Consider the following 14915-nt stretch of genomic DNA (forward strand, 5'->3'; position numbering starts at 1 on the left):
ACAGAGAGAGGTTCTAATATGGGTGGCACTGCCTGAAAGAGTGGTGGAAACAAATTCAAGTGTGACATTGAAAAGGTGATTGAATAAACAATGGAAAAGGAAACATTTTTAAGGTTAAGAACAGAGGAGTGGGACGAATTTGCCAGCTCTTTGCAAATGAACAGCACACATACAGTGGGCCAAAAGGGCTCCCTTCGCCTCATAGGATTGTATGCTTCTAACTCCATTGAAACATGAGTCCCTGGTTTCCTCTTAACCCATCCGAGCTAAGCAGAGAGTAAACTAGGCCGAGGCATCAAACAGGGGCCCAGAGCAGGCCCTCTTAGCTTTAAACCACCGCATTGGAGTCTTTATGTAAAAGTGAAGTGAGGCTTCTTGAGATCATACAAAATCTGGCCCATTACTTCATAAACTGATCCAAACTTGAAAGAAATGGGTAGCACATTATCTCTTTTTTTAAAAGAAAGGAATATTCCACCAAAAATAATAAAACTGGGCTCTCCTAAAATAGTATGAGGTCAGGAAAAAGTAACAGGGCCTATATACTGGTGCAGTTCTGAAATGAGTTGCATGTAGTTAAATGGGCAGGAAAAAATGCCAAGCACAGCATTCAAACAGGCATCGTTGCCATTACAGACATTAGAGCAATACTCGACTTTGTGTCTTCATCACCATGGTGAATCGAAGAATGTTTTACCCAGTATTAGTAGTACAAAGCCTAATTGTCCTCACTGCAGCTTGTACCATTCACAATAGCCATAATAACCACATTCTAATGTGAAACACATATACTCACATAATAATGGACTCAAAATAAGACCTGACAGTATCAAAAGCATGGCCTTATTACTCTTCACAGAAAGAGTTAAGAAATCTGGGAGGTATACAGTCTATGTTAAGATCCCAAACCAGACTGTCAAATGTAGGTTACAATCGGATTAGGGACGAGAATTTATTTTTGTTTGTCTTTTTAAAGTGAACAAACGAGTAAGTGGTAGAGAATCTTAGTACATCTGGCAATACCTGTACAGCGAGAAAGTTAGTTTATGTTTCGAGTCCGGTATGGCTCTTAATTCCGAAGAAAAGTCTTATCAGACTTGAAATGTTAACTCTGTTTTTCTCTCTGCACATATGCTGCCCAACCTGCTGAGTGTCTCCAACATTTTCTGTGTTTGTTTCAGATTCCCAGCATCCACAATATTTTTACTGTGTTGTTGTTGTTTGAGATTTCCATGGAACTTATGAAGAGAATAACATCTTAAGATTCCATGGGTTTGAACAAATAACAATCAACTTTACCACACAATGTTAAAACAGTGATACTACCTATAATATATATACAACTTATTTCTAATACCCCGAATTGAGGTGTAAATATAATTAATAGACTGTGATTGAACACACTTCAAATAGCAAATGCAATCAAGAAAGATCCAATGGTTTTCTCAGTAAATCCACCCCCTACTGATGTGTTAGTCACATGATCACCAAATCTTATTCCATTTCACAATGGATTATAATTCTTCAAATTTCCAAACTGTCCTTGAAATTCCCTCTTTAAAAATTGCTTTGTCATGGATAGCCTGCTCCCATTCTGGTCAATCATCCTCGCTTCTTTAGTCTACTGTCCTTTCGTCTCTGAAACTGTATCTTATCTTCAAGCATTAATTCAGCTCTTTACAGGTAGCAGGCTTCACCAAGTCAGCCTCAAGTTTGGGTTATTTCCTAAATTCCAACTTTACTCATTTACACCCAAGAAATGCCATTTGCGAGCTTTCCATCCTCAACTTTCTCAGATGCACTGAAGCATAAATGCTCACTGGCTTCTTCCAAGCCCCTTGTACATTCACCCCTCACCACTGCCTCCACCTGCCCACCACACACCCCCCCCACCACACACACACAAAACATAGAACCAGCAACTTTCCCACTTTTCTCAGCTCCCTATAAATTCCTCTGAGTTCTGACTCCAACATTTAGCTGCCTGCCAATTCCTCAAATATCTTCCTGAGTTCAAACAGTATGGAGCCACACAACAGCTCTTGATTCATCACCTTGTTCCCCAGAGCATTTATGTCCTTCTGCTCCCTTCCCAGCAGTGCAGCTAACTGCAGCACTCCTAACTTTGAGTCTGCTTCTGTCCTTGTCTTTTTCTTCAAACCTGTGTCCTTTGAACTCCTCTTCTGTGATTCCCACCCACCTCTCCCCTTCCCCGCCCCATTTTGGAACAATCAAATGGATGATCTTTGGGACCAAGTATAGCTTAATGGTTACATTTTCACAGCCTACTGGAAGCGGATTTCATCACAACTTTTAGTCAGAAGACAACAGAAGAGCTTTATTTTATTATTTCATGGGATGTGGGTGTCACTGGCTGGGCCAGCATTCACTGTCCATCACTCATTACCCAGAGGGTAGTTAAGAGTCAACCAAATTGCTGTGGGTTTGGAGTCACATGTAGGCCAGACTTGGGTAAGGATGGCAGGTTCCTTCCCACAGGATGTGAGAGAACCAGATGGGATTTTCCCTGACAATCAATAATTGTTTCATGGCTATCAGTAGACTCTTGAATCCAGTTGCCAGTGTGAAAGATGGATGTGATAGAAAGGGGTGTGAATGAACAGGCCACAGTTGGTATCTATGTTCTTTGATGATAATTACCTGATGATGTAGCAGTCTAGCATATTCACACCTACACCAGTCAGTAAATTGGATAAGTCAAAATATATTTCACTGCAGTTTGTGATTGATCTTATAAAGATAAAACACAGCACAGCTCCTTGGGGCTTTGAGGTAGTCCTCCTAAAATTAGCATTATCAATTGCGCGACAAGTACCTGTTATCTCCTGATAAGTCCTTCCGTGTGGGCTTGCAGTCAGTATTGATCTCATGACCACTACCCTTGACTCACTTGTCGATCAGGACAAAACAGGTAACAACTGTTAAGTAAGCCCCTCAGATTCTGGTTATCAGATTATTGATTTGATAAACACAGTACACATCTGATGTTCTAAATACTGACATTTCTTAAGCAAAGTTGAGGAGGGTAAGAAAAATCCTTCAAATAAAACTGTAGGAGTATAACCTGGCGTTGTGATTGTTAAGAAAGATCTAGGCACAGTATTGTGAATGATTGAACACTTGGATTCACATAGTGACTTTAACATGCTACATTGTCCCAAAGTGCCTCACAGTAACAAGATAAAATAAAGTACAGTACATCAGAAGATATTAGATCAAAAAACCTAGTCAACAATATCTTTAAGGAGGAACACAAGACAGAGAGGTTTTTGGAGAAGGTGTCAGAGCACAGACCGTAGACAACTGAAAGCATGGCTACCAATGATGAAGCAATTAAAATTGAGGATGCTCTTGAAGCCAGAGTTAGAGGAGCACAGATATCTCCAATAATTGCTGTGCTGGAAGAGATTATGGAGACGGGGGTGGCAAGGCCAAGGAGGAATTGGAAAACATGGAGAAGAAATCTGAAATCATGATGTTGCTTGACCGGGAGACAATGTAGGTCAGTGAGCTCAGGGGTGATGGAGACGGTGGGCATGGAAGCAATAGTGCTGTGGTGGCAGAAAAGATGCAAGTTGCCAGGACCCCAGAGAATGGTATCGACATTGGGGACTGGAGGAGCAGAGAGGGTGAACTCTATGGAAAGGGAAAGATGAACTTTTGAAGCTTTAGTAATATCAATTTAATATTAATTTATTCAGTGACTACAATTTATTCAGTAATTTATTTTGTAATCCAAGATGGCACCTGATCATGATGACATTATCCACTTTTCACTGTACCTAGGTGCAAGTGACAACGTATTAAATAAATCTAAATCTAATACTGAATCAACCAATTTACTCTCAGCAATGTTTAACAACCAGCAATATAATAATGACTGGATAATGACTCGAAGCTTCTATCTACTGTCAGCTGGCCAAAGAGGCAGGTGCCTACTACCCGTGACCCTCAGACTTGTAGTAGCTCGCTTTTCCTCTCAGTGACTTCAAAGAAAAGTGTTCAGGCAGTGGAGAAAGAAGTCAAACTCACATTCTGCTAACCATGGCAGCCACTGGGTAAGAGAAGTAACAGTGTGGGCTCGCATTAAACAGCGCCGCTTAATTAAGTTTGACTCCTTGCGTCAAAACTTTCAGGACAATCTTGCAACGAAGCGCAACAGAAACCGAGCTCTGAGCAGCAGAGAAGTGATTGAATGAGAAAGATGTGAAGGCAGATGGTTGTACTTTTGTAACTTAATCAAAACACTGTGAATAGTCGCCTGGCTCTGCCTGAAGTCATGTGGGAGAGTAACAGCTGATCTGTATTAAAGAAGATTAACTCTCAGTGCCAAGACTAAGGGGTTGGATTATTTTAATGCAGTGTGTTGCAATACAAGCAGTCAGGACAATTACTGCCATTAGTTTTGAATGACTGATCTGTAACTGCAACTCACAGCGTTTGCGAGCTGGAGACTTCATGAAGATGAATTTCCATACCATCAAAGACATTTTAATGGGCTCCAAATCAAAACCGCAGAGTCTGGTTCACGAGTACATAAAACTCCAAATGAAGGCTTCCCATCCAGAAGTATTTTGTTGGTTGTCATTTGACGACTCCCAGCTGGTAGCACAGGGGAATGCACCCAATGCTGCTTCTTTACAGAAACCAAGTACAGATGCTCTCTGAAAACACCAACTGCTGCATCTACAGCTGACTTGAATATACTTAACAAATAACTGCAATTTACTGGAGCTTCGAAAGAACATTTTAGTCACTTTTTATTAGTGTCTCTCACTATCCCTTATTCCGCTTTTTTTTCCACCGCAGCTGGTGTGAGAAGGCCTTAAGAACCTTTTTCTGATTACGAGAGCTGCCTATAACAATTACACGCGCTACTCACTAATGGAGGGTTAATGTTGAGATTAAAGAGAAGGGCTTCCTTCTTGCGAGAGCCAGGGTTTTGTTTTTGAACCATTCTAAAAATAACATTTGCTGCAGCATCCTTCTGTCTGTGCATCAGCCCCCAGCTCAAAGCTCTTCTAACCAGTCTGATAATGACTAACAGGGTTAATACAACCACATTGGTTAACCCTCCGTGAGCCAGCAGTGTCTGCATCGGGAGCATGTTGGTGGTCTGAATAAATGTGGCGCAGAGGGATTGCCATGTGGGGTCTGTGGTTCTCAGTGTTTCCCTGGTTTCTGAATTTGGATGGGAAGCAGGCTGTTGCTGGTCCTGAAGGAGAGGGAAGGAAAGCTGGACCCAAGAGCCCACACTTGGGTTCGCAGTCATCCATTCCCAAACCACTGGCTGCACCCACTGCGGCCTTTCAGAAAGTAAACAGGCCTGCCTGTTGATGCTCTCACATGGGGCCACCTTAACATTACGCTCGGCTGCTAATAAAAAAGACACAAAGCATCTGAAATGAATCAGTCGCTTGCTGCGAAAAAGCCAGAGAGGAGTTTCCTCCCCATCTCCTTCTCAACAGGAGTTCAGAATGGGCGATAAATGTCAAAATCCTAGACATAACTGAGGATAAAGTCTTTATTGTGGCACATTTGGATTCAGTATTACCAGGAGCAGGGCAAATATCAGTCCGGTTTCCTCTCGATGATGACTTGCAATTCCATTCAAGAGTTTGGGTCTGTGAGTCAGAGAATCCTTACAGTGTGGAAGCAGGCCATTCGGCCCATCGAGTCCACACTGACCTTCCAAAGACCAGTCCATCCAGACCCACTCTCCTGCCCTACAACCCTGCATTTCCTATGGCTAACCCACACCTCCCAGGACACTATGAGCAATTTATCAAAGCCAAATCAACCTACCCTGTACATCTTCAGACTGTAGGAGGAAACCAGAGCACCCGGAGGGGACCTACACAGACACAGGGGGGAATGTGCAAAGTCCACACAGACAGTCTCCCAATTGAACCCTGGTCCCTGGCATTGTGAGGTAGCAGTGCTAACCACTGTATCACCCTACGCTCACAACGCAGCTCTGAGGTTCGGTTATTCAGGGCTATGCACTAATGTGGCCAGGTACAACTTTGTCCCAGCAAGATGCAGTGGAGGGGAAGAGAGTAAAAGATAACATGGAGAAGGGATGAATTTATTAAAGGAGCATGATTTTGGCCAAGCTGTATGAGGACTGCTGGCCTTTTCACTCAGGAGACTGAATTCTGCTTTAAATATGACCTAGGTGGCAAAGGCTTTGACAGCACCATGAGACAGGACTCAACCTTGGGTATGCTGCCAAGGCAAATGCCACTATCCCTGGGCATTGTCCTCCACCATAACTGGCAGGAAAAAGAACAGGAGATAACAGAGATATTCAGCAGGTTTGGCAGCATTGGAACTTGCCTTACACAGGGTCTTTAACCTGCCACGGTCTTCAGCATCTGCTATGTATCGTATTTTTCCACAACAGGCAAAGATTACCTGTGATTACCAATTATTTGAACAGATCATTGATATGGCATTTCTAGCATTTGTATGGGATTATCAGTATAGAGGCAGTGTTGTAGAACAGCATGTGAATTATTGAAGAATTATTTTGACTTGTCCCTGCTTAAAATACAAGTTGTTCATAAGCAAAGGTCTCAATATGGTAAAAAAAATACAAGCAGCAATATGTAGCAAAGGCTGTTATATGCTTTACAAAATCCCACATCTCTGTAAACGGTAATACTGTTATTTGGTGCAAGGCGTGAACTAATTTAATTAGAAATTCCAAATTAAATTAGGCTATGCCTTCCCACAAACAAGTAAACAAAGTTAATTCTGGCCCTTTCTGAACCCCGTTCATTCCTGATGCCTTTGTGCTAAAAATAGTGTCTCTTCGTCTAAATCAGATGCTAAATTTCATTAAATGAGACTGAACGGGGAGGGGTTGAGAGCGCTGAGACTGTGCCTAGTTCTCTCAATAAAAGGCACATTGTCTCTCTCTTTCTCTCTCTCTTAAGGCAGGCAAGCTGCAATAAAGCTGCCTGCCACTGAAAAATAAAAACCCACAACTCGGAGCCCAGGCATCGCAAACTGACCTTTTCCATCCTGCAGTTATTTAGTCCCAGACTGTTGATGACTGCAACCTTCCCGTCCAGTGCCTGCTGTTCCCTTCGAAGCTGCTCCTTCATTTGCCTGGCCTCTTGAATTGCCTTAGCCACGGCATCATGGTCATTCAAATAACCCGAGGATGTGATGGACGACAGGATGTCTGGATAGAAAGGAGCGGGGAGAAGAATAAAGACCAGCTTGTTCGCAGAATCAACTTGAGATGTTGAAGAGAAGGAGCAAGGGGCTTTGTGAATAATATCCAAAGTGTTACATTACATGGAATAGACCATTATCATTTTCTTTTTAAGAAACACTAACACACTGCTCATTAGAAACAAGTTATGAAGGGACTTAATAAATACTTTGAAAATATTGCGTCCCAGTTAAACCTTGCTCTAAAAGTACCATATTTCTTGTGAACACTGCCATCCACCGTGTGGACCCAATCTTTGGGTTTCGACCTGTTATTCAGCTACTAGGTGCATCGCAGTGAACTACGATCCTTACCTGAGCCTCCTGCCCACATCTCGTCATTTCCAGCACAGGCTGTTGGATGACAATGAGGATTTGGAGTCTGGTCAAATGCCTCCTCTCCTGCTTGGCCCAAGAGCACCAAAGCCAATTGCAGTCCCGAGATCAAACCTAGGGGTCATCCTTTAAGGACCAGAGATGGGGAGAAATATTTCTCTCAGAGGATTGGGTGACACTGGAACTCTCTACCTCAGCTGATGGTGGATATGGAATCGTCAAATATTTTTAAGGCGAAGACAGATAAATTATAGTTATAGATTCAAAGGTTATTGAGGTAGATAGAACATGGAATTTGAAACAAAAACAGAGCAGCCATGATCTTACTGAATGGTAGAACAGGCTGGAGGGACTGAGTGGCCTAATTCTATACCGTACATTTGTGCAGAACAGTGAATAAACTGCTTTCTCTCCACAGATGCTGCCAGACCTGCTGAGCTTCTCCAGCACTTCCTGTTTTTATTTCAGATTTCGAATTTCTGAAATTCTTTTGTTTTATCTTAGTTAATAAACTGAGAGGAAAAGAAATAGAAACAAAAGGAGTTTCCTGATCCATACACCTCAGCTTTCCTTTGGTTGATGATAATACAATATTGAGTCTTGTGTGGTTGTAGGATGTCCCACAGCCAATCAGAGGGTTTGAAAGTGTTGTTACTATTGTAAAGTGGGACGTCACAGGAGATGGGAATAGTATACTGCACTGTTAAAGACTTGGATTAATAATGGCACTACAGCAACTAGGGAAGATAAACTGAGTTCATGATAATGCTGATGCTAATGCTACAGGATTGTAGTTTGAAATAAAATGAGTGCTGGAGAAACTCAGCAGGACTGGCAGCAATGGAAAGCGAGAGAAATAGAGTTAACATTTCTAGTCCAGTGTGATCTGGAGTCCTAAGGATTTTTGAAAGAGTCATCCCAAATTTGAAATGTAACTCTCCTTCTCTCTCTCTCTGGAGTTCCTCCAGCACTTTCATTTATATTTCAAAGATGCAGTATCCACAATGCTTTGCTTTTACACAGAGTTACAAGACAACGGCCTAGTGGTATTTTCACTGGATAGATAATCCAGGGACCCAAGTAATGTTCTGGGGTCCTGAGTTTGAATCCTGCCATGGCAGATGGCTGAATTTGAATTCAATAGTGCAAACAAATCTGGAATTAAGAGTCTGATAATGACCGTGAATTCATGGCCACTTGTTGGAAAAACCCATCTGTTTCACAAATGTCCTTTAGGGAAGGAATCCTTACTTGGTCTGGCCTACATGTGACTCCAGACCCACGGCAATGTGGTTGACTCTTAGCTGCCCTCTGGGTAATAAATACTGGCCCAGCCAGTGATGCCCTTAACCCGTGCATGAATAAAACAAAGAAGAACCCATCTAGTTCATTAACAGTCTTTAGGGAAGGAAATCTGTTGTTCTGATGTGATTCTGGATCCACAGCAACATGGCTGACTCTTAACTGCCCTCTGAAAGAGCCAACAGTTGTTTTGGCGTAGCTGGCTTATCACCACCTTCTCAAAAGGCTGCCACAATGCCTACATACAGTGAACAAATACTGAAAAAATACACAGGCAACATGGAACACAGCAGGATCCCACACAATAACCAGATAATCTGCTTGTACTGATGTTGGTTGAGGGGTATATATATATGTCAAGACACGATGGAGAACTCTGCTTTTCTTCTTCCCATAGTTCTATACGGACCTGATCCTCCACTTGAAAGGACAGACAAAGCTTCAATTTAACTTCCCATCCAAAAGCAGATTCCTCCCACACTGCCAGTATTTGCCCGGGTTCCATCTCTAACTGAAATGTGAACTCGTAACTCTCTCACCTAGAGTCAAGAGTGCCACTAATTGAGCCAATCACAAAGGCAGCTTCTGCATCGATGAGGCGGTCCTAGCGCCTGGCTGCTCAGGTGGAGACGAGTTTGGGTGCTCAGCGTCCAAGGCAGATTCATGGAGGCGGAGATGAGTTGGGCCAGTGCAGTACCTTATGTCATCGCTGGTGTCTGCATCGGTGAAGTGAGCCCAAAGCAAACACATGACAGCGGTGGCAGAGTCGAGTTTGGGCTGGTGCGGTACCCAATGGCATCTGTGGCATCTGTATTGGCGAGGTCTGTGGAGGACCCACTGCGAGGGCTTTGGTGGAGGCAAGATGGTACCAAAGAGTGGTGCCTTTTGTTCTAACGGCAGTGATGTGGCAAAGGGAACCCATGCCTGGCCACCAGGTCTATTGTGGAGCACTTAACATAAAAGCCTTTAAAGTTAAACACTTTTACTTCATTTTTCAGCCCTTTATATTCAATGTTTTGGTTTATTTTACTGTGTTTTAAGATGCCTCTGGAGAGAGGCGATACTATGCAACACTTTTCACTGTATTTTGTAACAAAATACACGTGAAAATAAATAAATCAAATTGATAGCCCCAAACATTTTCAAGACATAACTCCAGCAAACAGAGTCATAGAGATGTACAGCATGGAAACAGACCGTTCAGTCCAACCCGTCCATGCCAATCAGATATCCCAATCCAATCTAGTCCCACCTGCCAGCACCTGGCCCATATCCCTCTAAACCCTTCCTACTCATATATCCACCCAAATGCTTCTTAAATGTTGCAATTGTACCAGCCTCCACCACATCTTCTGGCAGCTCATTCCATACAAGTACCACCCTCTGCGTGAAAAAGCTGCTCCGTGGGTCTCTTTTATATCTTTCCCCTCTCACCCTAAACCTATGCCTTATAGTTCTGGACTCCTCAACCCCAGGGAAAAGACTCATAATTTTGTAAATCTCTATAAGGTCAGAAGTCTAATATTAATCTTGCAGCCTGATTCGGTGAAACTATAATGCAAAATAATAAGGAGTAATTTCACTTCGAGCAGAAATCTAATTCTAAAAATTGCAAGAGAACTAATTGCTTAAAATCAAAAGCAACTCAAGAAATCTGTTTCTTGTGCTGTTCCTATCTCACAACCTGGTGGAGCTAATGACCAAATGGGCAAATGATTCCAATCCAGGTCAGCTTAATTGATCCTTCTGCAATTAGCATGGTTTAGTCAGATTAGATTAGATTTGATTCCCTGCAGTGTGCAAATAGACCCTACGGCCTAACAAGTCCACACCGACCCTCCGAAGAGTAACCCACCCAGACCCATTTCCCTCTGACTAATGCACCTAACACTATGGGCAATTTAGCATGGCCAATTCATCTGACCCGCACATCTTTGGACTGTGGGAGAAAACAGGAGCGCCCGGAGGAAACCCATGCAGACACGGGGAGAATGTGCAAACTCCACACAGTCGCCCAAGGCTGGAATCCAACCCGGGTCCCTGGCGCTGTGTGGCATCAGTGTTAACCACTGAACTACCATACCACCCACCTTTTAAGTGGTCAACAGTGAGTGTGGACAGGTAGCAGCCACGACTCAATGGCTGGCAGCTGTAATTCAGAAGGTTGTGGGCTCAACTCTCTTCCACAGATTTGAATCCTAATCTCAAGATTCATAGCCCTTCAGTAATATCGAGGGAATGCAGCACTGTCAGGGATGCTGTGTTGCAAGGGTAAAGTTTAATCATGGCCTTTGTTACATCCCTCTTATGGGGCAGCCTGCATGCCCCCTAGTCTGATGGCGGTGGAGGTCTGTGAGGGTGGATTGAATTGGATGGGATGGGGACCAGATTCCAAACTGGTTTCAAGTTGGTAATGGTAGCAAGGCAATTGATAGCTGTCAATACTGCTGACAACAAGCACCTTAAACTGCCATTTGTTCCCTAGCTAAAGATCTACTGGGGCATTGGGGACACGATAAAGGAGGTGAGTTAGAACCTGGATGAGACACTTGTTAGATCACAGCTGAAGTATTCAGTACCCAGTTGTGGGTCACACATTAGAGGAAGGATGTGGATCCACTGGAGAGCACAGGAGTGATTTACAAGAAAGGCTCCAAAATGAGTGGTTAGCACTGCTGTCTCGTGGTACCAGGGATCTGGGTTCAATTCCACACTCGGACGACTGTCTGTGTAGAGTTTGCATACTTCCCCACGTCTGCGTGGGTTTCCTCTGGGTGCACCAGTTTCCTCCCACAGTCCAAAAATGTGCAGGTTAGATGAATTGGCCATGCTAAGGTGGCCATAGTGTCCAGGGATGGGCAGGCTAGGTGGGTTCACCATGGTTAAAACCCCACGCAGTTGGGGATGTGGTAAGGGGGTGGTTCCGGGTGGCATGCTCTTCAGAGTGTCAGCGCAGACGTGATGGGCTGAATGGCCGCTTTCTGCACTTGAGGGGTTCTACGATTCTATGAGAAACTTTAGTTACCAGGAGAGATTATTCTTCTTGAAGAGAGGAAACCTAAGGTGAGTTTTGAGAAAGATTCTCAAAATCATGACCAGGCTGGAGACAATAGAGAGGGAGTAGCCATTCTCGCTCGTAAATTAAAGGGTGTAGATTAAGGTGACATGGAAAAATACCAAGGGTACTATGAGAAAAGATAAATCACATCACATAGCAAGTGGTATGGGTATGGAATGCAATGCCTTGAAATGTGGAGGGGCAGCTTCAATTTGAGCATTCGAGTGGGAATTGGATGATTTAGATAGAACATAGAACATAGAAAAATACAGCGCAGTACAGGCCCTTCGGCCCTCGATGTTGCGCCGATCAAAGTCTACCTAACCTACACTAGCCCAATAACCTCCATATGCTTATCCAATGCCCGCTTAAATGACCATAAAGAGGGAGAGTTCACCACTGCTACTGGCAGTGAACTCACAACCCGCTGAGTAAAGAATCTACCCCTAACATCTGTCCTATACCTACCACCCCTTAATTTAAAGCTGTGTCCCCTAGTAACAGCTGACTCCATTAGCGGAAAAAGGTTCTCACTGTCAATAGATAGAAAATGATTACACGAGAAGAGTTCCCTGGAAAGGTCACTGGTTTGAAACATTAACTCTCTCTCTCTGTCAGACCTACAGAGTTTCTCCAGCACTCTCTGTGTTTGTACCCTCATCATCATTCCTGGTTATCGCATCAAACATTTTGACCAGATTTGTTAAATATGATCTTCCATTAACCAAATTATGCTTCCCAGTCAACACGCTTTGAATTCAAGTTCCAGCCTCAGCCTCAACAGCAGAAATGCAGGTAGATACTGCAATGCCGTACTGAGGGAGTGCTGCACTGTTGTGTGTGTAGTCTGACTGATGAAATTCTGAACTGTTGCCCCCACTGCTTGTTCAGGTCCTTGTAAAAAAATTCACTGGCATGGTGAGAGGATTTGAACTATAAGGATAGGTTGAACAGGCTGGGGCTGTTTTCCCTGGAGCGTCGGAGGCTGAGGGGTGACATTATAGAGGTTTACAAAATCATGAGGGGCATGAATAGGATAAATAGACAAAGTCTTTTCCCTGGGGAGGGGGAGTCCAGAACTAGAGGGCATAGGGTGAGAGGAGAAAGATATAAAAGAGACCTAAGGGACAATTTTCTCACGCAGAGGGTGGTACGTGTATGGAATGAGTTGCCAGAGGAAGTGGTGAAGGCTGGTACAATTGCAACATTTAAGAGGCATTTGGATGGGTATATGAATAGGAAGGGTTTGGAGGGATATGGGCCAGGTGCTGGCAGGTGGGACTAGATTGGATTGGGATATCTGGTCGGCATGGATGGGTTGGATGGAAGGGTCTGTTTCCATGCTGTACATCTCTATGACTCTATGATTTTGAAGAAGGACTAAGTCAGTATCCCCAATGTTACTCCCCAGTATTTACTCCTCAATCAACACCATTAGAACAGGTTATCTGGCCATTACCTTGTTGCTGTCTGTGGGAGCTTGCAGTGTACAAACTGGCTGCTGGACTTGCCCACGTTTCAACAGGAATTGCACTTCTGAAGCACCTCATTCTCTGTGAGGTTTGGGGATGTCCTGTACTCGTGACAGGTTCCATGTAAATGCAAATTATTTTGCTTCTGAAAAAAGGTTTTGGTCTGTTGCATGCAAAATATTGGCAGCGTCTTTAACTGATATTCAGAACATAAATAATGTCTCTAATCCACACCGTGACCCTGAAAAAGTGGCTTCCCTTCCAAACTCACAGCACGCAGGACAAAAGAGCTACACCAAACAATAGCCACCCCTACATTCTTTCACCGTTATCGTGCGTGTTCCTCTGCAAGTCTTTACAGGAATGTGAAACAATTTGCACAAACAAATAAAAAGCACATAGCAGCTGCAGTGACATCACAAGAAAAGAATTGGTCTGAGTTTTCTCCGAACTTGTCATTTCATGACCAGCCATCGTTAAAGTCACACCCAGGAATTTGGCCGTATAATGCAAGTTAATTGGGAGTGCTGACTTGTTGCTTTCTCAGTTCATTGTCAAGTTTACTGATCCAGTCCAGCACCGCAAGCGCAGTTTGTCACCAAAAGCTAAATCTGGCTCAATGTGGAGTCCTGGCCGAAAGGGAGAGAGGGGTACGGGGCAGGAAGGAATGGCATAGGACAGGAGGGATGGGGAGAGGAGCAGCAGGGGAGTGATTGAGAGGGGAAAGACAGAAGTAGAGGAGGCAGTTACACAATATACACTAAACAATGGGCATGGAGAAGCAGCAGTGGGAAGGAGCAGTAGTCAGGGTGGAGAGAATGAGACACATGAGCAAGTTATCATTTGAACCTTAAACCAGTCACTTCTCCCTACAAAGCACAGAGAGGATCCCTTTTTGGAATGCAGAACATCTGACTCATAAATTCACGCATCTGGTAACCAGTGTTCTGTTGGGAAAAAGACATGCACATGCAAATCTACTCGCACGCTCACACTCACGGGCACAAACCTGCTCACCCATTCATTAATCAAACACACAGACTTGTTCTCACACACATTCACTCACGCTCAATCACTTACATGCACACAGACTCTCACATCACATCTTCTCACTCACTGAATCCCGATAGACCATTCAGCCTGTTCAAGTCCACAGCAACCCTCTGAAAAGCAGCCCACCCACCAACCCCCCTTTACCCTAACCCTTGTAGCTCCACATTTCCCATGGCTAATCCACCTAGCCTATACATCCATGGACACTACAGGCAATTTAGCCTGGCCAATCCACCTAATCTGCACATCTTTGGCTGTGGGAGGGAACCAGAGAACCCGGTAGAAACCCACGCAGACACAGGGAGAATGTGCAAACTCCACACAGTCACCTAGGCTGGAATTGAGCCCGGGTCCCTCATGCTGCGAGGCAGCAGTGCTAACCACTGAGCCACCTCACCATCCTACTCAGTGGCACACATATATTCACTTATACATAACCACTGGCACAT

At 43.9% G+C, this 14915-nt stretch overlaps 1 protein-coding gene across 8 annotated transcripts in view; it reads right to left on the minus strand.

Moving 5' to 3' along the window:
* sox5 (SRY-box transcription factor 5) overlaps window positions 1–14915 on the minus strand; it is a 383477-nt gene that overhangs the window by 77152 nt on the left and 291410 nt on the right. For all 8 annotated transcript variants that reach the window (XM_060842999.1, XM_060843001.1, XM_060843000.1 and 5 more), the window contains one exon: window positions 7041–7213. In XM_060842999.1, coding sequence (XP_060698982.1) covers window positions 7041–7213 — 173 coding nt within the window. The remainder of the gene's footprint in view (window positions 1–7040; window positions 7214–14915) is intronic.

The sequence above is a fragment of the Hemiscyllium ocellatum genome, chromosome 23 (genome assembly GCF_020745735.1).
Source record: "Hemiscyllium ocellatum isolate sHemOce1 chromosome 23, sHemOce1.pat.X.cur, whole genome shotgun sequence".
NCBI classification, from domain to species: Eukaryota; Metazoa; Chordata; class Chondrichthyes; order Orectolobiformes; family Hemiscylliidae; genus Hemiscyllium; species Hemiscyllium ocellatum.